The sequence below is a fragment of the Camelina sativa genome, chromosome 14, assembly GCF_030686135.1.
Source record: "Camelina sativa cultivar CO46 ecotype springtype chromosome 14, ASM3068613v1".
NCBI classification, from domain to species: domain Eukaryota; kingdom Viridiplantae; phylum Streptophyta; class Magnoliopsida; order Brassicales; family Brassicaceae; genus Camelina; species Camelina sativa.
The window spans coordinates 19,107,272-19,133,415 of NC_141893.1; the positions used below are offsets into that span (position 1 = coordinate 19,107,272).

The following is a 26,144-nucleotide window of genomic DNA, read 5'->3' on the forward strand; positions in this document are numbered from 1 at the left end:
TCTCAGATGAGAGAAAACTCTGCTATTATATATATGATTGTTACAAAATCAAACAATTGAAATACATTATAATTTGTGTTAAAATATAAATTTCATGTTATTCCACAACTACGAAATTTTATTGATAAAATATATTATTTTTGATATTTGTAAATGGCTCTTAGATATACGAAGTTTTGTATTTCTTTTTTGAACAATGCCTTCAGATTTTTTTTTTTTTTTTTTTTTTTGTTATGCCTTTAGATTTCAAACTAGTCTTTTTGGCAAAACCTGGAATTAGTTTTAAGAAAGTTAACCACTACATAAAGATAGAAGTCCCATATGTCCCAAAAAAGCCATGACTGTTGTTGTGTACATTAAAACCTCTATAAATTAATAAACACTATAAATTAATAAGTTTTAGTAGTCTCGGGTCAGTGTAAAAAATATTAAAATTTGATAAAATAATAAGATAATAATTTTTTTTGAAATTCCAATGTAAAATATGGTCCCAATAATATCGTAAATTAATAATCATATGTATGCTTTAAAATTCTGAATATGTATGCTTTAAAATTCTTAATTTTCTTTTAAAATAATCATATGTATGCTTTAAAATTCTGAATTTTCTTTTAAAACTTATATCTATAAATAATTGTTATGTTGTCTTTTCAAACTATAATGATATAAAATATTCTATACAATGTCATAAAAATAGCTAAGTTTTATTAAAGTTTTCAGTTTATATATATGCACCATTTTCATTTTGATAGTTTTATAGAGTATTTGTAATTTATTGTCAATAATGTTTTATAAATATTAAAAATTCCATTCTAAACTGATAACATCTTAAAGTCTAATCTTATTTTGCTAAAATTATATTAATTCATAATTTTAAACATTTAAAGTATTTATCTATAAATTAATAATTATTAATTTATAGATAAATTAATATCACTATAAATTAATAAAATGTCATGGTTCCAACATTATTAATTTATAGAGGTTTTACTGTATAGATGTTCCAAACCATTTATTATTAGTGTTTTCTTTACAAAACAAAATGATCCTTATCTCTTAAAAATATAGAGATCATTATGTTTTGTAAAAAAAACACAAATAAGAAATGTTTTGGAACATCTTTTTATAAATGTTTCAGATCATGAAGTTTTCTGTAGCCAAGAAACTAGCATCTATTCACTTTAGTTTTCCTGTTTTTGATTTTTACTTTAGTAATGGACAAAAGAGTATCAATACAATAAAAGAACGATGTTTTGTTTTTCTTGTGTGACACATCAGCCTCAACATCGAAGCGAGTTTTGACACCTAAGTTAAAGTTAATAACAAATAAAAACATTTCAATTAATACAGCTAAGATTTCTAAACCAAAAAAAGGATGTGTTGCTTTTCTTGTGGGATACATCAGCCTCAACATCGAAGCTGGTGTTGACACCTAAGTTAAAATCAGTAACCAATAAAAACATTTCAATTAATACAGCTAAGATTTCTAAACCAATTAAAAAAACTATGTGCCACTAGGCATGTCAATTAGGCCCAAAGGCTGCAGACTGCCCCGACCCGACCCAGCTTTGAAAAAACATCAGGCTCTGACTGAAATATATGTTTAGAAAATCAGGTCTTTTAGACTTAGCCTGCTCGGGCTTTAGATTTTTTAGGACTTAGTTCGATCGGCCTCGGACCGGCCCCAAAACCCTTATACAAATATAATTATACTTTTTGTTAACATTTTTGCTTGATTACAATAGTTTTTTTAATAATTTATTGTAAATAAAGTTTAAAACTCGAATCTTAATTTCATATATACTTAATAACCTTACTTAATATTTTTAAAATTTTTATTTGTGATATTTTCTATAAATTATATATATTTTTATTTGGTTAAAGTATAAAAATCTATTTGGTTTTAATTTTTTATTATTTTATATTAAGTTGGTTTTAGTGAATATAGATGAGTTACTTAAGTTTTGATTGATTTGTTTTATATTGCACCTTTAAACATTGCTTTTTAAGACATATTATAAACTAACTTATAAGTTTAAATTTTTGATCTGTAATATAAACCCAGAAAAGCCTGAAAAAGCCCGAAAAGTCATGTAGCCCTGTTAGAACCGGACCAGACTTTGGAATATAGAGTTGAAAATATCTCGGGACAGGTCGAGAAGGGTTCATATATATGCGGGTTTTGCGGATTTCGGGCCGGACCGGGTCAAACCAGCCCGATTGACATCCCTATGTGCCACATCACGTTGTCTTTCACTTCGTAAACCCTTGTCGAGATAATAAAAAATAACATGAAGACTAATTGTTTATTCTTCTCCTTCAAACCATAAGACTTCTTTTTTCAGTTAGAGAGAAGAAACAAAAGAATCGTCACAAAGTTTTGCATTCGATGAAACAAATATAAAGAGAAGAAAACACACGACTCGTTCGGCAAGAGACATGGAAGAAGCATAGGTCATTGTTAAAGAGACAAAGCAGTCTCACCAAATTCACTTTTGATTAATTGAAACAAGAATTTCATCAAAATCTACATATTCTGCAATCAAATTCTCCGGTTATCGAGAACTCTTTGGAAGAAGAGGCGAGGTTGAAAACTAGGATAGGGAAGAAATTTGAAAATATATAATAGAGAGAGAAACACATAGTGATGTGAAGAAGAAGGAAGAAGAGAAAAGAGACATAGAGATATCAATTCCTCAGGTAAGCTCCTCCCTAACCACACAGTTATCGTCTTATATAGAAAAGATTAAAAAATTCACAAAAGAGCAATTTGGGCATGACAAAGTTCATTAATTTTTCTTAGAATCGGAGGTCTAATTGAGGTAAAGATGTCGTTTTTATTCAAGTTTTTAGGGTTGCTTCAAGAGGAAATATTAGTGTTTGTGTAAATTGACTCACCTCTTCTTTGTTGACTTAGGTCTTAAATGAAAATGATATTGAGCAAATTGCTGTTTTGGACCAGAATATTTTCTTTTTCAAGATTTAGTACAATACAGGTTACTTACTACTACTTCCAGAACTTTCGATGTGAAAATTATCATTTTTTGTTTCCCTTTCGATCTTAGTAAATTTCAAAAGTTTCATTTTTGGTTTATGTCAGATTTATGAGACAAAGGTTGAAGTGCCTAAACCTAAAGTATTCTAAGAGATCTATCAAGGACATTTAAAGTGTAGACATCAAAGACTAATATGTCTTACTGTTCTAGAGAGTTTGTGAGTGAGAAACAAATCAAGAACTAATGGTTTATAATCCCTAAACTTATTTGGTAATAAATTTTAAAGTCTATTCAGAAACTAAATTTACGAAATAAAAAAACTCAAATATCATATGATGATGTAAATAATATTAATAAAAAATACTATTGAAACTAGATATTCACCCGCGGTACACCACGGGGCTATAGTTTTTTTCTAACAATGCGTAAAATTATTTATTTATTATTTTATCTACATATGTAAATAATGTGTTTTATATATTTTAAATGTACTATAGTTTTAAAGTATAATATATTGTATAATTCCTATTGTGTATATTTATTGTTTGTCCACGAGTTATAAAACGATCCGATCCGTTTTTTTTTTCATTAATAAATAATAAATATAAGTATAATATAAACTACAACTAGTGGTCTCATACCCACTTAGCCACCTATCCACAACCACAAACAACAGCGGAAATAACAATACCAATAATATCCAATAATAAAATAACCAATAGTAATCCATAACAACAATCCAATAATCAAACGTCATGAAACATGAAACCGGCAACCTAACAATGTTTCTAAAGACCCAACTCTAGCAACCTAGCAACGCCAGACAACATACAATCGAGTCCCTAGAACATCCTCCTCTTCATCGCCTTGATTCCACGATCACACTTTGCCTTTACCTGCACCACAAACACATATTGAGATGCATGATAAACACTCAGTGAGGCAATCCTCCCATCTATTGGGCTATACACACAAGCAACAGTGATTCCAATGTTCCAAACACTCAACAAACAAGACATACAAACCAGGAAATCAAACACCATCTCGATGGAAGGAAGGTGTCGACCGACACCAGCCAAGTGTCGACTGACACTGGCCTTGGTGTCGACCGACACTACCCCACAGTGTCGTTAGATGCCTAATTTGCTGGTGTCGACCGACACCAGCCAAGTGTCGACCGACACTGGCCTTGGTGTCGACCGACACTACCCCACAGTGTCGTTCGATGCCTAATTTGCTGGTGTCAGACCGACACCAAGTGGTGTCGATCGACACTCCTTCTGCAACCACGATCCGCTCGAAGCCGAGAGTCGAATCTCGCTTCCCAACCACTTCCAAATCGTCCAATACTCAAAATCCAAGCCAAATACGTCCATATGAACCTGTAGCAACCAATCCCAGCAAGAAAAACACACAAAACAACAACAAACAAGCAAGAACAAGGAAATCAAAGGCTTAGATTAGCCATGGTCATGCACTCACCTATTTGCAGGAAGATTCAGACCAATAGCAACGAATTCAACTCTCCTAGCAAGCCTCTAGATCCTTCCTAGCTCCAAATCTCTCAAGAATATCCAAGAAATTCCCAAATCTCACCAAAAATCTCAAGAACTCTCTTTTCCTCTTTTTCTATCAAAAGCGTTAAACGGCGACAAGAGAAACTTCCGAAAACCCTTCTAGTCGACAAAACACTTAAATATCTCGGTTTAGTGGTTTTTCCTAAACCAAACCGATCCAAATCGATGATTAAATCGAACTGGTCGAACCAGAAAACATTGGTGTCGATCGATACCCTCCCCCAAAATGCACAGTTTTGGTTCACGGGTATTACAAGTTACAAATTTAAAATATCATTATTATTCATATAGTTTACTTTTACTATTATATTGTTGTTGTCATTTGGAATTTTTATTTACAATGTATTTAAAATATATTTGTAACTCTTGTTTTTTATAATTAGATGAGTATACTATAGTTATAAAATGTTATAAACTATTATACCGATTTACGGGTTGACAAACATAATTTAGGTGGTTTCATCTATACATATTTTAACATTTTTGTATTTATAGTTGTGCAATTCGATTAAAATAGTAGAATGTTTTGTAATTGGATATTTTATTTATTTTTATTTTGTTATTTATTAGTATGGATCAAATTTCTTTATTTTAATCTATTAACTATTACAAACACTTGTTTGAAGAAGGTAGGAAAAAAATAATAATTTTTGTTAATTGGGATCCTTATGGCAAATATGTTTGCTTTTTGTCTTTTTGTATCCTATTATTATAATATTATTGTTTTTGTTTGTTTCCACCGACTAAATCTGATTCTCTCCAGCAAAAAAAAAACGTTAATTCTTTTTTTTTTTCTTATCATCTTCGACGTTCTGTTTTTCTTTCAAATCTGAGAAATCATAAGTTCTTTGTTAAGATTCTTTCATATTCAAATCAGAAATAAGAGATTACGAATCCCTTTTAAATTTAGATTCCATATCTCCAAAATTCCTCCTATGCATAAAACAGTATCGTTCCAGGTAAATAAAATCTGTTCTTTCTGTTGTTGATTTCTTAAAAATGTTTCTGATTTTTATGTTGGGTTTCTGATGTCACATCGTTTTTGAGCTCACATATGGTAATATAAGGGTTTTTGATCACATGTAGATAACATGTGGCCACTCGTTCTTGGAGACTATGGTTTTCCATCCACAGATCCGACACGGGCAGTTAGAGCAGCCATCTTGTTGTTGTCCATGATATCAATGAGCTATACGGCTACCTCTCTGTTCAAGTTCTAGCCATAGCTGGCTATAGCTGCTACGCCGTGACTTTTCTTGTGGGCAAGCGTCACGTGAGACCGTTCAAGCTTTTGTTGTATCCTCTTTTTTCTTTCTCTAGAAATAATCCTACTGTTGGGTGTGTTGTGGCCAACTGATAAGGGAAAACATCTATTTTAGCAGCAAAGCCAATTCATAACCTTGAGTTCTCTAATGCATAAGCTAAATGGAAAAAATGATGTGGGCTCACTCGGGCAAGAACAAATTCAGACTTCAGTTAATCAATTCTTTAGCCTTTAGTTTTTAAATATATGAACATTCTTATTCTTTTTTTTTTTTTTTCTTTTTGGTAGTTTAAGAATTTGGTTGGTTATCTTTTCAAGAAGACTCTGAACTTGAGGATTTAACAAATGCTTCATCAGCTAAATGGTTGGTTTGAGAAGAAATTCTTCAGCAGCTAAATAATTTGGTTGGAGAAGTGGAAACATGTTCTGTATCTGTCATGCTTGCAAGCCTAATCATCCTCTGAATTTGCCATTAACAAAAGACCAGAGAAACAAAACAATGGTTACTCATCATAATCCTTGTTAAACCACACTATACAGCAAACAAAACATACAACAATGAAGACTAAGTTTGTGGCTTTGCAAGTCTCTAAAGAAATCACTTTCATATACAGTTTGCCGGTTTAACAATAGAGAAAAATGGTCCAGAAACCGAGCTAAAACAAAAATACATCACCAATATCTTCTCCCACACATCCTCTGCTTTTAAGCAGTCTTGTGATCATGGTACAAATGAGACACCACCAATATTCTATGGAACACAAGAAGCATCAATAACATTGTGTAGAAAGAATAGTACTTTATACAACATTATTCCATATACTTGGTGTAGAATAAGAATACCACCAATATATGTGGTTCATGTGTTTATTATGTGCTGTCACTGTCTATCAAATAAACTAACGAAGTGTGTTATGGTCAAGAGATCGATAATTGAACCTGTCTGTTTTAAGTCCTAGAACATAAGCAGAAATACACAATTCTGAGATTAACGGATTGTCCTAGAACATCAACAGAAAATATACATTCAACCTCTACAAAAATCAGTATTTACATCAAATCTAGAAAATTGATAACAAAAGGATTATTAGTTCAAGGATGTAAGATGAGTTTACCAGGGAGATCCAATTACGAAATGAAAGCAGTCTCGTGGTTCTTCTTCTGTCCAAGCCAACTGCACCATAAAAACGATAAAGTTAGTCACAGATTCTAATAAGAAATTGAATAATTTCAAATGTCAGAACCATACAAACCGCAAAGCCATACCAAACGCCGTAATATCCTACCAGCCACCGGATCAAACAGCTGCAGTTGAGAAACAAAACAAACCCATAATCATATCGATTGTTTAGAATCAAAGAAAACAAAAAAAAACCTAGCAGATGTAATCAAATTTACCTCTAGGGTCGCGATTGGTTTTACCACTGGAGTTGATCTTAATCCAATAAAAACACGATAAAGAACTGCCGCCTCCCCCGCTTGATCCATAGAATTGTGAGTCGCGCAACAACATCTAGGTTTATAATTATTTGGAAAAGGGTTTCGTTTCTCAATTAGTGATCAATTATAAAGAGCCATCCGAATACAATTATAAAGGATCCAGAAAAACACGCGGATCCTCGTTTTTACCGACCCGTTTGTAATTGATCCATGACTTGTAAATAACTTCCAACTCCAGGATTGTCTTGAGGAATGTAAATATAGATTATCAAAAACTTATGAATTGATTCCAAATAACATATATTAAATTATGAATTGAAAAAAACAAAACAAAAAAATATAACAAAATAAAAAAAAAAAAAAAAAAAAAATCCCGAGTACCAACCAGTATATGTTAATACTAGTAACGTGATCTTATTAAAATTTATATATGTTATTATTTGATCAATTTCTTTTGTTTATTATTCTCGATCCTAATCTTTTATTTCTTGATATTTAAGATTAGCGTTCAAATTTTGAAATCCACCAACGATTTTTTCAAAATCTATACAATCTCAAACCAAATAAAAGATAGAACAAAATCTAGTGTAACTAATAGATAAAACCAAATCAATAACAATCTTTCAATTTACCAAACTAAAACTCAAAAAAAAAACCACAATAAATAAATTATAATCGATCATGACTGAACTCACTTTCACCTTTTATATATCAGCCTAAGGATATTTCATGCTCCTAAAGAAACCCTAATAGAAAACAAGATAAACACTAGCCAAAAGAATAACAAAAGAGAAAAAATGAAGCCATCGTTTGTTCTCCTGTCTATTGCCTTATTATTACTATCATCATCACTATCGGATGCAGCCGACTCTGGATCGCCGTCACAGTCACCGTTGATGTCTCCAACACCAGAACCATCAAACTCCATCGACTGTTCCAGCGTCATATACAGCATGGTGGATTGTCTCTCATTCTTAACCGTTGGATCAACTGATCCAAGCCCTACCCAAACATGTTGTGCTGGGATCAAAACGGTTCTTGAATATAGTCCTAAGTGTCTTTGCTCTGCGTTAGAGAGTAGTCGTGACATGGGATTCGTACTAGATGATAACAAAGCTCTTTCCCTGTCAAAAATTTGCAACGTTCCCATTGATCCTCATTGTGGTATAATTTTTTTGTTTATTTATTTCGTAGCAGCATGATTATTATTATTATTATTATTATTATTATTATTATTATTATTATTATTATTATTATTATTATTATTATTATTATTATTATTATTATTATTATTATTATTATGTTATTGTAAATTGAAATGAATGACTGAAAAATGTTAATTGTCGTTTTTCCTATATTAATTTTGTAGATGTATCTACTCTCTCTGCATCAACACCATAAGTTTTAAGTCTCATCATATAATTATGTTTTTATACCTAAGTTTTATACTCTTGAAATGTTATATAGTTTACTAACGTATCCAATGTTTTGTTCAGTTTCTCCGCCGGTAGAGCCGCCTACGACTTCACCACCGTCTTCCACAAAGTCGCCGGCCATAATCCGTTCACCACCGCCTGTTAGCCACTCACCACCGCCTGTTAGCCACTCACCACCGCCTGTTAGCCACTCATCACCGCCGGTTAGCCACTCATCACCGGCACGGACAGTCTCATCATCGACAATGACCGCTTCATCGCCTGCAGCAACTTCACCATCACCATCACCTTCACCATCAATATCTAGTACCGGGATTTTATCAGTATCCAAACTAGTCCTAGCTGTTGTGATTGTTTCTTCTTTTGGTTTTATCTTAGCTTAGATTATGTTTTTGCTTTATTTATTTAAATAAGTTTAATCAACTTCTTTTAATTATTTAATTTTTATTATGGATTCTGTACAAATAATTTGTGATGATTGTTATGGATTTACTTAAATAGCAATGAAGATTAATTATTTGTTGTTTTAGTTTGATCGAGTTAAGTTTCTGATTTTCTAATGAAATGTTCGTATTTGTTGGTTTCGTTAATTGTGTATCCCATCTAGTTTCATAATAGATCCATAAAAACTCACTTCCATTGGACTCTTCCATTTGTAAGTCAACTGCTAAATTTTTTTTTTTTGGGGAAGATAAAGATCCATAATGATTTTTACTGAATCAAATTTTGGAAAATAATAAAGTCGAAACTCCCAAAATCAAATTTCAAGTTTATACTAATAACAAATTGTTGAGTTCTGTTGACAAAAAAAAAAAAAAAAATTGTTGAGATACGTATAAATAACGACACATTTCTGTTTTGTTTTTCTTTTTGAAAAGTCTTTTGTAAGCATTTAAAACAGAAAATGAGTTCTGTTTGTTTTTACATCATACCACTGTTTTTAGGCCGATCGAGCATAATCATATCAGTAATTTTGTTTCATTGGATCTGAAAATATCTATCTAGTTTTCAGCAAACTTTAACTTCTTCGATCTAAAAATAAATATGTTAAAGTTTTATCAATTATTTTTGCATTATTTTAGCAACTAATCCTAACTATAATATCTTTATTCAAGTATTTGATTATTCTTGATGAAATTTTAACAACCGGAATCAAAAGATCCCAACATTAAAATATTATCTAAATTATAATTTATTTTTGTCGAACACTATAACAAAATGATTCTCTTAATTTAAACTTCAAACAAGTTTTGTCCGGTGCGCAAATAAGTTTAATATATCATATAATTTTGAATATTACGAGGACTGTAAAAAAATATTTATATATTAGGATTTTGCACAGCAAATCTAAAATCTTTTAATATTAATAATTAATGACCTCATAACTACTTTACAAATATCTTATATGATATAAATATTATAAATTCATTGTAAAATCTTATAAACATTCTATAAAACTGTATAAATATTTAGATCTATTATAACGGATCCGAGCGAGTTGGTATAAAAGTAATGATAAATGACATAGACTTTAACAAGGTTCACCAACACTTGATGTTGCCTTATCCCCCACATGCAAAGATAAAACTTTATTACCGGGAAGAATATTACATCAAAATACATGAAAGATAGGGTTAAGAATAGTATTTATAGAAAACAACCCTAATTAACCTAAAATAATTGTGCTTAAATTCATGGGCTCAATCTAATTCAAAACATATCAACAGGAATGAATCTCCGAATAGTAATTATCATTCAAAGTACTTTAAAAAACTTTATAAACTCTTCATATTTAATGAGTTACTAGATAGTTACAGTGTTGTACAGAACATGAAAATGTCTGCCTAAACTTTACTATAATTTGTTAGTTATAAAATAAAAGTAAAAGTTTTATTTGATTTACTTTATATATTTTATAATCTTTTATATTTAATTAAGTTGGTTTCATACTCTGATTTCAACCCGTCTTCGGTATATTATACAATGTTCAAATCCGTAAATCATATAAATTTAGTAAAACATATAAAATGAAACAAAACCCTTCTTGAAGCGTCATGTTTAGAAATCTCGATTTAACTTTTTGTATATATTATATTCAATAAAATATAATATTTTGATTTCTTAGATTTTAATAAGATGTCAATGCGTCGATGTGTAGTGCAAAAAATATTTAATAAATTAGATATAATATTTTGTATAAGCAATGTTGTATCTTAATTTTAAAATATATATGTCATTATTAAACGATTTAGGGATGCATATATTTAATCTTAGTTTTATATATAAAATTGAATTTTGTAATTGTTCTAAATAGTTTGTTATTGTTTCCTAAGATTTCTGAAATAATAAGTTGAATCTATTAAATAATTTTATTCAATAGTTTCAATAATATTGTTTTATTATTTATAAACAATATAAGATTTTATTCTGTTATATATTGAATTAACTAAAATATAATGACATTTTTTGTAATATGCCACATGATAATAAGGTTAAACTTCTAACAACACTGCTTAAATAAGTATATAGAGATTTTTGAAAATGAATTGTTGAAGTTGACATTTTTAAAAAGAGACATGCCAAAAAGGACATCTCTAAAAAATTATATATATATATATATATATATAGATATATTAAAATGTTAAATTAATCACAAAAATAAGAGCTACATAAATAATAAGTGAAAAATGTGTTTCATTTGAAACTTGAGTTGGGTAAAAATTCAGTCGAATCTAACTTGAATTGCTATTGTTCCATAAAAACATTGTGTTTCAATCAAACGAGCAACCAATGTTTATCATTTCGTGTTTTATATTTTATTTCGATGAAAAGGATAATCAAGACCCACAACTGCAGTAGATGTTGCCCAAAAGTTGGAGTATTATATCGATTTGAGGGGTTTCAATTGCGTATTGTATTTGATATGTCAGCAAATGATGGCTTTCACTGTTATTGCTCTTTCGGAATTACACAAAACAACTCTTCAAACTCGTCAAAAGGTAGGGGTGAGTGTGAAGCGTATAGAGAAATAGAAATCAGCACTATTCTAAAATAGCTTATGCGCTAGATGGATGGCGGACCAATCATATAGCGCCTAAATGTCTATGCGGATGTATGCCGTTTTTTTTGTTAGAATAGGATATATAAATAAATATTTAGAGTATATCTAAATTTAGCTTATTATTAAATAATAAAAAACTAAAATTTATGGGAAAAAAGTATTTTAAACTAATATTCACTGCATAGGCGTATGTGTATATAGATAAATCTGTATTTTATTTATGACTAATCTATTGAAAAGAACTACAAATAATTATTAAATTTTAAAAATACTAAAAAGAAGTATTAACGTAAGCCTAAGTGGGCTTTTAAAACGTTTAAGCCCAATAATAACTCAAAAATCGAGTGTTTTCATTGGTCAAGTTATCAAATTTGACTCATAATGGACTTAACTGTCTTAATTCAACCGAATTGGAAAATTCGCAATGGTGGTTTCAAGTTCAGCGTATAGACAACGTTTATATGGGCGTATTATCCGAATTTTAGAACACTAGAAATCAGTAATTTTAAAACGGTAATTGCTTCTTGTGACTTCAAAGCCAGAGATAATGTAGATTGCCCCATCACGCAGAGAATTTTCAGAATTTGAAAGGTGGAGGACGTTAATCGACCCTTGCATGAGAAAAAGCCAACAGAAAAATCTTATGACCAAAACAATATGCCAAATTAAGAAACCTCTATTGCTGATGTTCAGTAAGCAAGATTCCAGTAACATGCGGAGTAGGCAGCATCTGCAAGAATGACGTATATATGAAAATTAACCAAACATTAAACAACTATGTACACTCTAGAGGCTAGGGTAGTCTTAATTAATATGTCAAACGTAGGGGCTTACAATAACAAAAAGCTGGTTTGGAACTCTTAGAATCAGCCTTGAAAAAGCCAGATTTCTCCCACCATTCATACAACCTAACCAAAACCACGACAAAGATGATTATATTAAACGTTGGGAACAAATTCGTGTTATTTGGTTGGTTAGTCACAATATCTTCTTTTACAATTACGATTTTCAACAGTAGCAGGACTGTATTGTACTATTGTTTAGCCATGAGTGGAGATAACCTTTTATTCTCTACAAAAGAGTCTTTGGATTAACATAATTCTCAGGATTTTCTTCTTAAACAAACCGTTGACCACTCTTCATCATAGTGTTTTTACAAGATTTAGTTCCACCTTGTTCTTGTTTTGCTCAGAATAACAACGTGACAAATAATTTGTGTAAGATACAGTTGTCTATATATATACTTGCAAAACGTAAAGAAGAGAGTTACCACTAATAACCTTGAGTTGTTCAGCTAACTTAGCTTTCTCCAAAGCTTTTTGCTTTCTTAGTTCCTTTTCTCTAAACCATAAATAACACTTTCATGAATGAGAAAAAATCAGATTCAGATACTAAACGAAACTCTGAAATTCGATACTGGCGGGAAAAGAAAGTGAAACCTTGTCTTCATTCTTTTTCTTCCGTTCGAGTTCCTTCTCCGTGAAGATCTGTTTCTCCGATTCAGACTAACAACTATTACGCCAAAAAAAAAACATGATTTAGATGAAACACCGGTCAAATCTAAAAAAAGATCACTGAGTGTACCATGATAAGAGATGAACCAAATGTTGTAAAAAAAAAGAGTATCACGATAAGAGTTTCTTTAAATTTCGTTAAATTTTCAAAGTTTGAAGAAATTAGAGAGGCGAAATTTTAAAGAAGAAGACGATATTGGCGAGAAGAAATTACAGGCAGACCAGAAATAGAGCAATCTACAAACAATTCGTTGCTCTAGACGACCAGATTTTAGCTGCGCGTATGAAATGTTGGAATGGATTTGTTTCCCAAATAAGGAGTTGCACAGTTGAGATTGTAAGTGGTTGTATTACATACGAATGTGTAAATTAGGAAAATTAAAGGGTGTAGTAGTGGGAAATGCGTTGAAGGGCATTGTACAACACTCATTGCCGTTTTGAACCATACTCATTACAGTGGAGACTGAAGCGTCGAAGGCGGAGGAGTAAATATTAGAGGACTGGAGTAAATAGAATAGCATTGAATGCATTTAAACTCCATGGTAGTGAGGAAGAAGAAGGACATGAAAGGATAGAGAAGAAAAAGGCTAAACTCCCCATCCAGAACAACGTAGGGGAAGGTGAGCCTGCGACTTTGATTGTTAGGGAGGATCTAATATTTAGGTCTTGTTTTGTATGTTGGGAGATAATGGGAAAATAATTTGATGTTGTGGGCTTTCAGTGTAGATAAAATAAGGTAATGGATCCCAAATACTATTAGAGTGGTTCAAAATTAAAAAAAAGGGCTCACCAGAAATGAGGAAGAGGTAGTTAATAAAATGAGTGATGATGTGATAGAAGAATAAGAGAGAAAATGTAACTTTTTGTATATATAAATTCACCCTCGGCGTTTGGCATTAACCGAACAACCCGATTTTTTCGGTTATCGGAGCAAACCGAAGAGATTAAGTGTAACCGTTCGGCGCAAATTGATTTGGGAAATCGGTTTTCGGTTCGGTTTGGTTCTGTAATCGGACCGATCGGTTAATTCGATTTCACAGCCATATATAAACCTAACCCTAATTCTTTAACCCTAATTTTGTTTCTCTTCTTCTTCCCCTCAACCTCATGCGATTCCGAGAGAGAAACCTCACCAGTTATCTTGTTCTCCTTCTTATCCGATCTAATCAATGACCATCATCACATATCTTCTCCTTTATCAATTCATCCTCTACTACATCCTCTTTCATTCTCTCATATCTCAGTCATGTTTAAGATATATCATTTTCAGATTCAACCTTTAACCACAAGATTGTTAAGGTTAAGCTCTTATTCTTTCTTCTTATTTGATTTTTCGTTTGTTTATTTGCTCTGTAAACTCTTCCTATGTCTTGACAACATCGATTTAGAGAACTTTAGAGTTAGAGTTTGAACTTCGAATTCAGAGATTATTCAAGTCAAGCCAATTGTAAAGATTGTTTGTCACTAACAATCCTATAATGAAATGCAGAAAGTAAAACCAACTAGAACAAGATACTAAATGCAAACAGAACAGACAAATTAAAGCTATAATGAAACTAGAACAAAAGTAGACACTATGATGATGAACTAATGCAAGAAAAGTAATGAACAGAAAACTAAGTGAATGCAATGGAAATGAAACAGGAATGAAACAAGACAATCACAAATCATAAACACAAGTTCTGGGGATGAACTCGAGCAGCACTCGACCGAGTGTAGGTCGAGTACGTGGTCGAGCTAGCCTAAACGTGAAAACAGAGCAACACAAGAAAAACAGAGCAATGCAAAAACTAATCAAACAACAAGCAAGCAATGATATTTAGACTAAGATATTAATAAACAAAGAAGGCCTTGAGGAGGGATTCATGGGCTGAGCTAATCATTGTGGTTATCTAACTTCGTCAACAAATCTCAAGCAAACCTTGAGCTGATCTCTAGACATACTATTCTAAGACATGTTTAATCCACTCTCATGGCAAGAAACAATCAAACCTATGCATTTCTAGACTTGTTCTCACAAAGTAAAGAATCTACACAAGCAGACATTAAGCAATACATCTCAAACCAAACAAGACTTCTAATCTCTTAGCAAGCCTAATGGTAAGCTCTAGATCTAGCCTTATCTATGCTCCTTAGACATTGGTGTGATGCTAAGATGCTTGAAATCAAACCCTACCTTCTCAGATATAGGATCAGCATTAAGTACATCTAGCCTAGAAGAGATCTACAATAATCAAGCTTGACCAAATCAAATAAACCACAAGATCAACCCAGCCTAACCCATCCTCAAGGTCTTAAGCAAACTACTCACAAGAACACATGGTGAAATATGTCAAAAACCCAGAAAATATTGAAACTTGCATCATTAGAAAGATGAAACAGAGATCTACAATATTGATGAAGAAATAAAACTCGAAATCTTAATATTTTGAAAGTTATGAAACAAACAAAATACAAGAATCTAGTTTTTCTTTCTTAAACAAGTACAAAATCTAAAATAAAAGAAAGTGCAAAAGGAATAAAATCTAAAAAAGGTAAAAAACTAGGTTTTAGACTCTCTAAAAAGCTGGACTCTTTGGTGGCTGCAGGTACAAGGGCCTTATATAGGAGGTGAGGTGGAAGCCCTAAAAATACAAAAAGTCAAAGCAGTCAACGGCTCGGTCAACTCGACCAGTGCTCGGTCGAGTGGCTGGTCGAGCTGGCTTCTCTCGTGCATTCTCCACTCGGTCGAGTCCTTCTCAGCACACGGTCGAGTGGTGGTCGAGTGTGCGGTCGAGTTGGACTCCGGACCTTGATTCTACAGCCTTAACTTTCTTGTTTTCTCCTCAGGTGAAACTTCACTTCTCTTCAGCATTGCTTCCATGCTCCTTAAGCTCCAAAATCACCTGTTTATGCATGAAAAGATGCAAATACAATGCAACTATACTCTAATGCATGATTAGTCCTAAAGCTACACAATAATGGCCTAAATGGATAGCAAAAGATGCAAAATTTGTGAATAAACTAAGGGAAAACAAGGTAAAAAATATGAACATCATCTGCTTTCCCCAAAATACTTGGATTTGAGGGATGCTCCTGTTCTTCAACTTCTGAGTCCTCCTTTGCCCTAATCCAAACGGTCCTTCGGGGTATGTGAGATTTGGCTCCAATTCCTCGATAGGCTCGGGCACAATCATGTTAGGATCCAGTACATGCTTCCGTAGTTGTGAAACGTGGAAGACTTTATGCAGTCGCATAATTTCTGGCATAGATAGCCGATATGCTACTTCACCAACTCTCTTTTCAATCCGGTATGGTCCGATGAACCTTACCGCGAGCTTTCCCACTTTACCAAATCGATCCTTTCCTTTTTGTGGTGCGACCTTCCAGTACACCATATCCCCGACTTCAAATTCCACTTCCCGCCTTTTTCGATCTGCGTACTTCTTCTGGCGATCTTGGGCTTTCTTCATGCACTCTTGAATAAACTTGACCTTCTCTATGGTCTCATCAATCAACTTGTGATTGAAACTTGTCATTTCCCCAACTTCGGTCCAACACAAAGGCGTTCGACAAGGCCTTCCGTACATTGCCTCAAATGGTGACATGCCGATACTTGAGTGATACACAAACGCATGCTTTCGTCCTTCTTTTTCACAAATAGCACTGGGGCTCCCCATGGCGATGAACTCGGTCGAATCAAACCCTTCTCCAACAAATCCTCTAACTGAGTCTTGAGTTCAGCCAACTCGGCTGGTGCCATGCGATACGGTACTTTAGCAATCGGGGCAGCTCCGGGCTCATGATTTATGGTAAAAGGATGGTTTCTTGGGGGAGGCAATCCTTCTAACGGCCTGAATACATCTTCATAGTCCTAGACTAATGTGATGTCCTCCACTCCCATGTCTTCCTTGTCAACTCCTCCCATGGCGGTAAGAGTGACTAGGTAAACATTCTCTTTATCGCACAATCTTCCAATCCTTACTGCCGATGCAAAGTATGTCGTCTTACTTGGGCTAATTCCGTTGAAAACTAGAGGTGTCCTTCCTCCATTTTCAAATACAACTCTGCTCCTGCTGCAGTCTATATGGGCTTGGTGCTCCGACAACCAATCCACTCCCAAAATAGCATCGAACCTCTCTAGCGGCATCACTAGAGGATTCACCGGGAGGTTTGTATCCTGCAAGACTATCGACACTTCCTTGAACAATCTTCTTGTCTTCAGAGGCGGTTGATTACCAGCGGTGTAGACGTTGATGTTCACTTCTTCCTCTTCACACAAATCTCCGAACTTGTCGGCCACTTCAGGAGTCACAAAACTATTGGACGCTCCCGAATCGAAAAATACATGTGTGGGGTTACCACCAACAAGTAATGTTCCTAAATGCAAGGCAAATATAAAAATGCAATGCAAAAACTAAACACACAAACACACAAACAATCACAAGAGAGTTAGAACCCAATCAAACTTGTTATAGGGCCTTTCGCAGGCTTTGGAGGTTTGGGTGGCTCTACTCCTAAAGCAAAAATATTTGTTGGGGTTGCTTGCTTCTTTGTTGGGGGTTCCTTCACTTCCTGCACTGGCTGGGCACGGTTCACAGTTTGGGCGTTCAGTTTGGTCGGCTTTGATGGATATGAGGTCGCATAGTGTCCCATATCGCCACAGTAGAAACATGTGACAGACGACAGAGTGGTATTCTTAGTTTCCACAAAGGTTGGACAAGCTCGAGAAAAATGCCCAAGTTGACCACACACATAGCATCCTCTAGGATCCATGTTGCTCACTGCACGTCCTCCTTGGTTAACAGTCATATTGACCTTACCATGGTTTGTGCTCCAGTTTCGTCCTTCTACTTGATTCACCTTCCGAAGATTCACAACCTTATTTTGTTGCACTGGTTCCTTCTTTATCTATCGGGCCATAATCTCTTTTTCCATCTCAATGGCCTCCTCAACACTCACCGCTCTCTCTTCCACTTCTGTGACGCTTCTGTATGTCACAGCGTGCAACCTTCCCTTTATATCTGGCCTGAGTCCGTTAAAGAATCTCTGGGCCATAGCTAACTAATCGTCATTGCCTTGGTACATATATCTCCGAAGTCTGGTAAAAACTCTTCCATAGGCTCGAACACTCATATTACCTTGTTTCAGTCGCAAGAACTGATTCTCCAGTCGATCACATGACTCTGGTGGAAAGTACTTCTGCTCAAACTCTCTCCTGAATATCCCCCATGATATAGTCTGGTATCTATAGCGAGGAACTACGCTGTCCCACCATGCACGAGCATCCTCTTCTAAGAAGTTGACTGCGATTGGTCTTCTAAACTCCTCCAGAGATCTTGACATTTCAAAGTTAGTCTCCAATTCTCTTATCCATGCGTCTGCTAAGACCGTGTTCTAATCTCCTTTGAACTTGAGAAGTCCTAGGTTCCTCATCATCATTACCAATTTTAGAAAGTGGTCTGATGATGAGGAACCTAGTTTCTGCTGACTGATTTCCTTGGTTCTGCTGCTGTTGCGGCATCATGTGATTCAAAAGATCTTGAATCATCTTAAGTGTCTGCTGAGTCTCTAGTACACTCGACTCACTCGGGCCTCCTCCACGAACTTGGTCTCCCCTTGGCATATTCTGGTTTGGATTGGCAGTGAACTGACCAATTGGTGAAAATCCTGGTGCTGGCTGGTACATATTCTCAAGCGTGTTGTACCGAGTAGAACTTGATGGTGTGTACCTCGGCGTCGCGACGGGTACATCCCATTCAGGCATATACATATTCGGTTCGAATATGCCTAGAAACAATTCCTCCCCTTGTTCATCCTCAAAATGCAGACCCCATTCCTCCGGACCAAACTGTTGACTTGAACCCCTCCCTGTGTCCAGCTAAAAGTGCATTGATCTAGACCTTTCGGATCCTTGACCAGACATCTGCATCCACGATCAACAAGGTTTACTTAATCCCATCTAATCCTAAGTGATGAACGAACTGGATTATCCTAAGTGTCTACTGCGACAATTTTGAATCGATAAAACATTTGAAAACACGAGTAATATAGCATCATAACCATGCTCTGATACCACCGTTGTAACGTCCCCGAACCGCCGTACGGCCGGGCGGACCGCGGACATCACCGGGATGCTACTTTGGAAACGTTCACCAACGATCTGGCCGGGTGCAGGAACGGATCAAGACCCTTTGGCCAGTTCATCGGTGAGGTTCCCGACCACACGACACATCCTTAAGGCTTTGCAACCCTTGTGACACGCCGTGCGTTGAGCCGACTCGGACAAAGTCTATATCAGTACCACTCGCCCGTTTAAAAGAAATCTGAATGCTTTGATAAATAAAAAGAGTTTATTACAAAATAGATACCAAAAGATGGTAGAGTTTTGGATAAGGCCTAGAGCCAAGGTTTGTTTCGAAATGAAACATACTTGAATTTTACAATAGACACAAAATAAAACTACTATTGGTTCCTATCGTTCACCACGCCCTCTAGTTCCCTCTAGGGTACCTGCAACACAAATTATTATCATAAGTAATCTAAGATTACTTAGTGAGCTCAGAGTTCCTGCAAAGAAATTATCCCAAATCCCAAACCCCAATATCATACAACATGCAAGAAGCAAATCAATCAACAAACAATCAGAGATAGCATGCGAAAGATAATGAGCTAAGCAAATTCATCTAGCAAAAAATCACAACAACATGCATCAACATGCAACAACATGCAACACAAACTTGAATGAAAACAAAGAGTTTTAAACAAGTTTCAATTTATGGGCCCGGTATGCTTCCTTTTCTTAACACCCCTTTGAACAACCGCATTGCAACCACAAAGGCATGCAACCGGACTTCATTTAGAGCCACACCGTCATGTATACAGCTTTGTCCAGGGTAGCGAGCTTAGTAACCTCCGAGCTCTTCGAAACCAACCCTACAAACACACGAACATGGGTTGCATGTCGCGGCTGCATGTAGTACGGAATAGGAAGGACAGCAATACCCCAGTCTTACTATGCTAGCCGGACTTTGTCACGGACTAAAACGCATTAAGACTTCAGCAAGATTGATACTTGAGTTCTTATGGTTTTTAAGCTCATAATTTTACAATTATCAAAACTAGTTATCACCTTTGTTACTAGAACATTTCGAACTAGTAACTGGTATAACCTCACAGCACATGCATTTAAACAAGAAAATCACAAAATAAATTTAAGTAAAAATGCAACTAAATGCTCATGCAAACCGTTCACTAGATGAATGTCTTTAATCCCCATCTAGTCCAGTGAAATATGTGCCTGAACTCACAGAAAACCGGCGATCTCTTGTAAGGAGTGGTCGGATTTTCTGAAGCTCCCTCACGACACACTTGAATCCCTTCGTTTGTTGAAATCGATTTTCTACTCGATTCAACACCTTGCAATGGTCGATAGTCTTGTCTTGCTTCTTTTCTCCTTCACTCTTTCTCCCTTGCGGCAACACCTATCTCCTTTTTCTCTTCTTTCTCTCTTCCTCTCCTTTCTCTCTTAGCAGCCTTTGGGCGAAATGCTCTCTCCCTTCTCCAAAGTAATCAGAAGTGACGCTTATATAGAGGCTTGGGCGAAACTTTGCCACTTGCTCCATCGTTGGTGTGTTGACACCTAAGGAGGTGAGGTGTCAAGCCCATATTCACCCAAGTTGCATGGCTTCAAGGAATATTCCCCTCCACTACTCCAATTTCAGATTAAATTAACTCTTAATGGAAAATTCCACTTAGTGCTAAATTTGTGATTAATTTAGTCATTTAGTGGAAACTCCACTAACTCTATTTTTAATATTTAAATCGCCCGCCTTAGTGGGTTCCTTCCCACTCTCGCTTCCCGTCTAGGACACAGCCTTGTCCACACGGTGTTCGCCTAGTACGTCCGATCGTTCCACGTACGTCGGGTACGGTACATGGTACATGGTACATAGTACCATCGGCCATCTCTTGGTCTGTCCAGAATTTCTCGGACACTTCTTCAGTAATTCTTCTACCTTCCTTCCTTGCCCTCTTTCCAAGTCCTTTCCAAGTCCTTTGGCCAGGGGTTTTTATTTTAAAATTTACCCCTTGGTGAGGGTCACTACAGCCAGAGTGAAGACTGGAGCCACATGACAAAACGATCGACCATTTGGTCGATCGTGTGATCGATCAGCTCATCCCCAGACTTGAGCGGACTTCAGACTTCAATAATCGACCATTTGGTCGATCATAGGGTCGATCAACTTGTGCTGGACTTGACCAGACTTCCGATACTTGACTGATCGACCAAGCAATCGACCAATGGTCGATCAAATGATATTTTTGGAACCAAAACCCGGTTTGTTCCGGTTTTCTCTGATTTGTTTTATTCCAATCCGGTTTGTCCCGGTTTAGTTTCCTATTTTCTTATAAATACACTAACTTCTCATTAGGTTAGATCATCTTTTGTTTAGCAATTTTGAGGGATTTTAAGTTTTGCTTTTCTGGGTTTATTGAATATTTTGTTTAATTTGAAGTTTTAATTGTAATATCTTTTTTATTTTTTCTATTCTACAATCTCTAATTATGATTTCACAAAGATCAAACCTCTACCTTTGTGTGATCGTAACTATGAGTGAGTAGATCTTTTAGGACTTTGGGCTTGGTAGATTAGGGAGATATATGATTGATCTTTGATGACTAGGGCTTTATTTATGTGTTTTCTATCTTGTTTAGTGTTAATAATGCTAGATAGCCTTGATCAAGCTTGAATCTAGACATTAGGATTTCCATGCCCATAAGGTGTTTGTTGAAATTCCTGAACCAAACTATTCAAGATCTTTGCATTCCTAGCCAATGGAAATTGATGATTAGGATGCTTAGTGGTATTTAGACTTGATATTAATGCATGCTTACCTTGTGATTGCCTTTGGAAATTGTTGATTATCACTTGATTAACATAGGATCTTTATCATGGAAGTGAATTGATTTACATAAGTGTTCTTAACCTAAGGATTGTTCTTGATTGTTTGCTTAGACATCTAGGATTGATTAGCTATCTCCCAAGTCACTAACCTTGCCCAAGGTCCATTTGTTTTATCTTCATTTTGAAACTGTCCTTGTTTGTTTTGAGTTTGTATTGCTTTGAGTTTGCTTTGCTCTCTTTCTTTAATCCATTTTGTTAATTAAGACTGTTACAAAAGAACCAATTCCTGTATTAGTTTAGATTAAGCATTCATGTGTATTCCTAGTGTGTTGATCATTGCAAACTGAGGTTCGATAATTTAATTGATAGAAAAGTACTACATCAATTTGGCGCCGTTGCCGGTTGGCAATTGCATTTAACCATTAGGATTTTATCTTTGCTTGATACTAGGCCATTTAATTTCGTGAATATGATTAGCTTCATGCATCTAGTTGAGATGATGAATTCACTTTTGCTTGTTGTTACTAATTTGTCTTCCTTGATTCTCTTATGCTTTGAAAGGTACTCAAACCAAAATAAGAAGAATGGAAAGACAATGTCATTCAAGGTAATTGTTGTGGACAATCAAACAAGCATTACTAAAGCTCCAAAACCTCAAGTACTGGTAACAAATCTGACTCAACCTCAAGAGAACACATTGACAATAGGAAGCTTTGATGCTCCTTATCATGAGTCAAGATATGGAATTCGACCTCCTCCCATAGAAGCCAATGCTTATGAAATCAAGCCAAGTTTGATTAGATTGATTCAAGGCTCTAAGTTCTTTTGGCTAGCCATAGAAAACCCATATGATCATTTGGATTCATTTGAGAGGTTGTGTAGTACGTTTAGGATTGGAGGTGTTCCCGACGATAGTATCAAGCTCATTTTGTTTTCATTTTCTCTTGGAGAAAAAGCAAGCCAATGGGAGAGAACTATCCCATCTCATTTGGTCAATTCTTGGGATGATTGTAAGAAGATCTTCCTTCTCAAGTTCTACTCCAAGCAACGAACAGCTCAAGTGAGAAATGACATAATGAGTTTTAAGCAAGAAATTCATGAAAGCTTCCATGAAGCATGGGGAAGACTTAAGGGATATATTCGAGATTGCCCACATCATGGATTCAACAAGCAAGCTATACTTAGTATTTTATATGGAGGACTTAAAAAGGAGCTCAAATTGATATTGGACATGGCTAGCAAAGGAAGTTTTTCAAACCTCACTATAGAACAAGGAGAGTTGCTTGTTGAGAATTTGGCTCAAAGTGATCAAAGATACTATGAGGAGGACTATGATAGAGTCCCAAGAGAGGGTGGACACAAAACTGAGGAAAGAAGATATCTACACAGCGATTATAACCAAGCTTATCCACCTTTAAAGCTTCAAGTAAAGTCTTCTATTCAACTTCCTCTTCAAGATAATGAAGTGAGTGCCCTATTGAAACGAGTTTTAGAAGGTCAAACTAAGGGTTATACAGATTTGAGTAAGAGTTTTGTTGAGCTGCACAATAAGATAGATGGGGTGTACAATGAACTTGATCATAAGATCATTAGCTTGGCTTCTCAAAGGAATATTGTTGATCTTAAGGTAACTCACAACACTTCTACTTCAAATAATTCAAGTGGACTATTACCGGGTGAATCCAAAGCTATCGCCAAGGATTTTTGCAACACTATCTTCAAAAATAATTTGGATATGGTTGATGAGCATGAGAAAATGGTACAAGAAACTTCTACGCTTTCATATGGTTCTGTAGTTGATAGCAATGGAGAAGAACCAAGGATTATGAAGGATCAACAAGAAGATGTCAAAGTTGTGAATGTGATGAATGAAGATACTCTACAACTTGCTAATTGTGGTGAAGAAATTTTGGATGGTGAGTGTTTAGACTCTTTATTTTATGACCTCAAAGGAGATTCTAGAGAAGAGGATTTGGGTCAAGCAAATAAAGTTGTTGACAAGAAGAAGAGGAAGAAGAAACAAATCCACCCTCCCACCATTGTTTCATCTCCTATGACTTTGTGTTTGCATCCCTTGGGGCTTGTTGATGGAGCAATAGAGTACAAAGTGAAGCACAAAAGTCCTTCTTCACCTTTTGCAAGTGTCAAAGCCAGGCTAGATCCCAAATATCAATATGACAAAGATAAGCTTCATGACCTTCTCGCAAGTGTCATTACTATCAAACTCCACTCTCCTTCCATCAATCCAACAGGATCTCAAGGGAGCACTAAAGCTCCTCCACCCACTCCATTCCCTAAGGTTCACAACTAAGGCCAAGGTATGGTCCTAACTTTCCATTGTATATACCATTTGTGTTTTGTTTTCTTTATTTTCATTAGACTTTCTCTTGGACTTTTCTCACACCGAGACGGTGTGAATTAAGTTTGGGGGAGGGACTAACCATCTAACATTGTGTTTTGTTTTGACTTTCATCTTTTGTGTGATGCATTGTTAATAGCTACGTTTTGAGAAAAATCAAAAAAAAAACTAAAAAAACAAATGCATGTAGTTTTGCATATTCATTTTTGTGTTTAGGATTGAGTCTAGAAGCATTTAGTATCCATTTGCATTTGAGATTATAATGAAGTTGCCTTGTTAGAAGTTCAGTCTTAGGATTGAACCCATAGCCCTCATTTATAGTTCATTGGTGCTTGATTGATCTTTGGTAAAAAATGAAGAATCTAAGTTTAAGCATTGTGTCACTTGAAAGCAATTTCTTCTAGTGTAAAGCTTGTTTGATCATTGTTACATCTCTATATTATTTGGACTTTAATTTGATGTTTAAAATATCTTGCATATGGACTATGAATGCTAGCTCATGGAACTTTCATTTGGGTTAACAATCTCTATTTGCCACTCTATTTTAATTAATCCAATCTCTTGCCATACCTATGAACCCCAACCTTTTCTTTCAAGCCTTATATTGATTTGTTGAGTAAGGCCTCTTTGTTGATAATGCTATAGGTTGTGAAATCTTGAGAGTATTGAGAACGACAAAGAACTGGCTCTTGTTTTAGCTAGGTTTAGAATCATTAGAACTAGTTATTGGGACTGGTTTTGAAAGAAATAGGTGTTTAGAATGTTGGTTTGGGTTCAAGTTTGAAAAAAAAAAGAATGAAGAGATAGAAAGTTTTACTTGGTCAAAAGAAAAGAAAAGAAAGGTCTCTAAGGTTAAGATTGGTTAAAAGCTCTAAGTCTCAAAGAAAAGAGATAAAAAATCTTGTTATGGTCTCCTAGAATCAAAAAAAAAAAAAAAAGAGAAAGAAAAGTCAAATAAGATTGGGAGTTTAGCAAATAAAGAATGAGAAAAAAGGAGCTAATGTTTATAATAAAGAGTAGCCTTAGAGATTTACAAAAAGAATAAGACCAGAAGTTACAAAAGGGAGTTTAAGGGTTTAAAATCTAGTTTTTGGGTTGAAAAGAAAGAAAAGAGGAATGAGGAAAGGGTAGAAAAGCTTCTAGGTGGGTCGACATCAAGAGTTAAGCTTTGTATGCCCAAATTATTCTCAGTCTTAGATTGGTTTCACAACTGTCTAGCATTCCTTTTTGTTTGAGAGTTAACTCCCCTAAACACCTTTGCTAACCCACTTTAAAAAGCGTTTCTTCATAAACCAATTGAGCTTAATTTGTTTTCCATTTGCAAGATTACACCAAACACTTTAATGAATGTGAAAGAGATGTTCAATAGGATTGCAAGTCTTTGCCAATAGATAAAAGGTGAACTAGAGTGGTGCATTGTGATAAGCTTAGAAAAATATTTGTAAACACTTTCACTGATTTTAGCACCATTGAATTGCATCTAAGGACTATGGTTTGAATCCTTTTTCTCATGTTCTTAGGTTCTGAGTCCCATTTTTAAACCTCTCTCCCTTTTTTTCACTTGGTTTTTGCTAGAGGACAAGCAAAGTATAAGTTTGTGGGAGTTGATA

General features: G+C 34.9%; 2 protein-coding genes, 1 long non-coding RNA gene and 1 other non-coding gene across 16 annotated transcripts; 2 read left to right on the top strand and 2 right to left on the bottom strand.

The window, feature by feature from the left end:
* The first annotated feature begins 5,273 nt into the window (after positions 1-5,273).
* Positions 5,274-5,986, top strand: LOC104742083 (uncharacterized). Its single transcript, XR_760429.2, has 2 exons — positions 5,274-5,532; positions 5,660-5,986. It is a non-coding gene; the product is annotated as an uncharacterized LOC104742083 (long non-coding RNA).
* Positions 5,987-6,028: 42 nt separating this feature from the next.
* Positions 6,029-7,544, bottom strand: LOC104742084 (uncharacterized). 13 transcript variants are annotated; one of them, XR_015580109.1, is made up of 5 exons: positions 7,236-7,544; positions 7,104-7,142; positions 6,953-7,011; positions 6,777-6,838; positions 6,279-6,588 (listed from the first exon to the last, which is right to left on the bottom strand). XR_015580109.1 is itself a non-coding variant. In XM_010463047.3 (5 exons), exons 1-5 carry the CDS (start codon positions 7,323-7,325, stop codon positions 6,543-6,545), a joined length of 309 nt encoding a protein of 102 aa, XP_010461349.1. In that variant the 5' UTR covers positions 7,326-7,471; the 3' UTR covers positions 6,319-6,542. The 13 variants fall into 13 exon arrangements, 4 of the variants coding, with proteins under 4 accessions (XP_019090927.1, XP_087340752.1, XP_010461349.1 ...); XM_010463047.3 differs by having other exon boundaries at positions 6,319-6,588; positions 7,091-7,142; positions 7,236-7,471; XR_015580110.1 differs by having other exon boundaries at positions 6,424-6,588; positions 6,777-6,792.
* A 431-nt stretch (positions 7,545-7,975) lies between these two features.
* On the top strand, positions 7,976-9,242 carry LOC104742085 (non-specific lipid transfer protein GPI-anchored 23-like). The gene is made up of 2 exons (XM_010463050.2): positions 7,976-8,441; positions 8,774-9,242. The coding sequence occupies exons 1-2, from the start codon at positions 8,075-8,077 to the stop codon at positions 9,094-9,096; spliced, it is 690 nt and encodes a 229-aa protein (XP_010461352.1). The 5' UTR covers positions 7,976-8,074; the 3' UTR covers positions 9,097-9,242.
* Positions 9,243-23,234: 13,992 nt separating this feature from the next.
* Positions 23,235-23,339, bottom strand: LOC147928422 (small nucleolar RNA R71). The gene has a single exon (XR_015581129.1). It is a non-coding gene; the product is annotated as a small nucleolar RNA R71 (small nucleolar RNA).
* Positions 23,340-26,144: the final 2,805 nt, after the last annotated feature.

Excerpts from the sequence above, each read along its gene's own strand:
- LOC104742085 (XM_010463050.2), top strand. The coding sequence starts at position 8,075 with ATGAAGCCATCGTTTGTTCTCCTGTCTATTGCCTTATTATTACTATCA. Across the intron at positions 8,442-8,773 it reads TCCCATTGATCCTCATTGTG|TTTCTCCGCCGGTAGAGCCG; the intron begins GTATAATTTTTT and ends TGTTTTGTTCAG.
- LOC104742084 (XM_010463047.3), bottom strand. The coding sequence starts at position 7,325 with ATGGATCAAGCGGGGGAGGCGGCAGTTCTTTATCGTGTTTTTATTGGA. Across the intron at positions 6,839-6,952 it reads TTCGTAATTGGATCTCCCTG|GACAATCCGTTAATCTCAGA; the intron begins GTAAACTCATCT and ends TTGATGTTCTAG. Across the intron at positions 6,589-6,776 it reads CTAGGACTTAAAACAGACAG|AATATTGGTGGTGTCTCATT; the intron begins GTTCAATTATCG and ends TGTGTTCCATAG.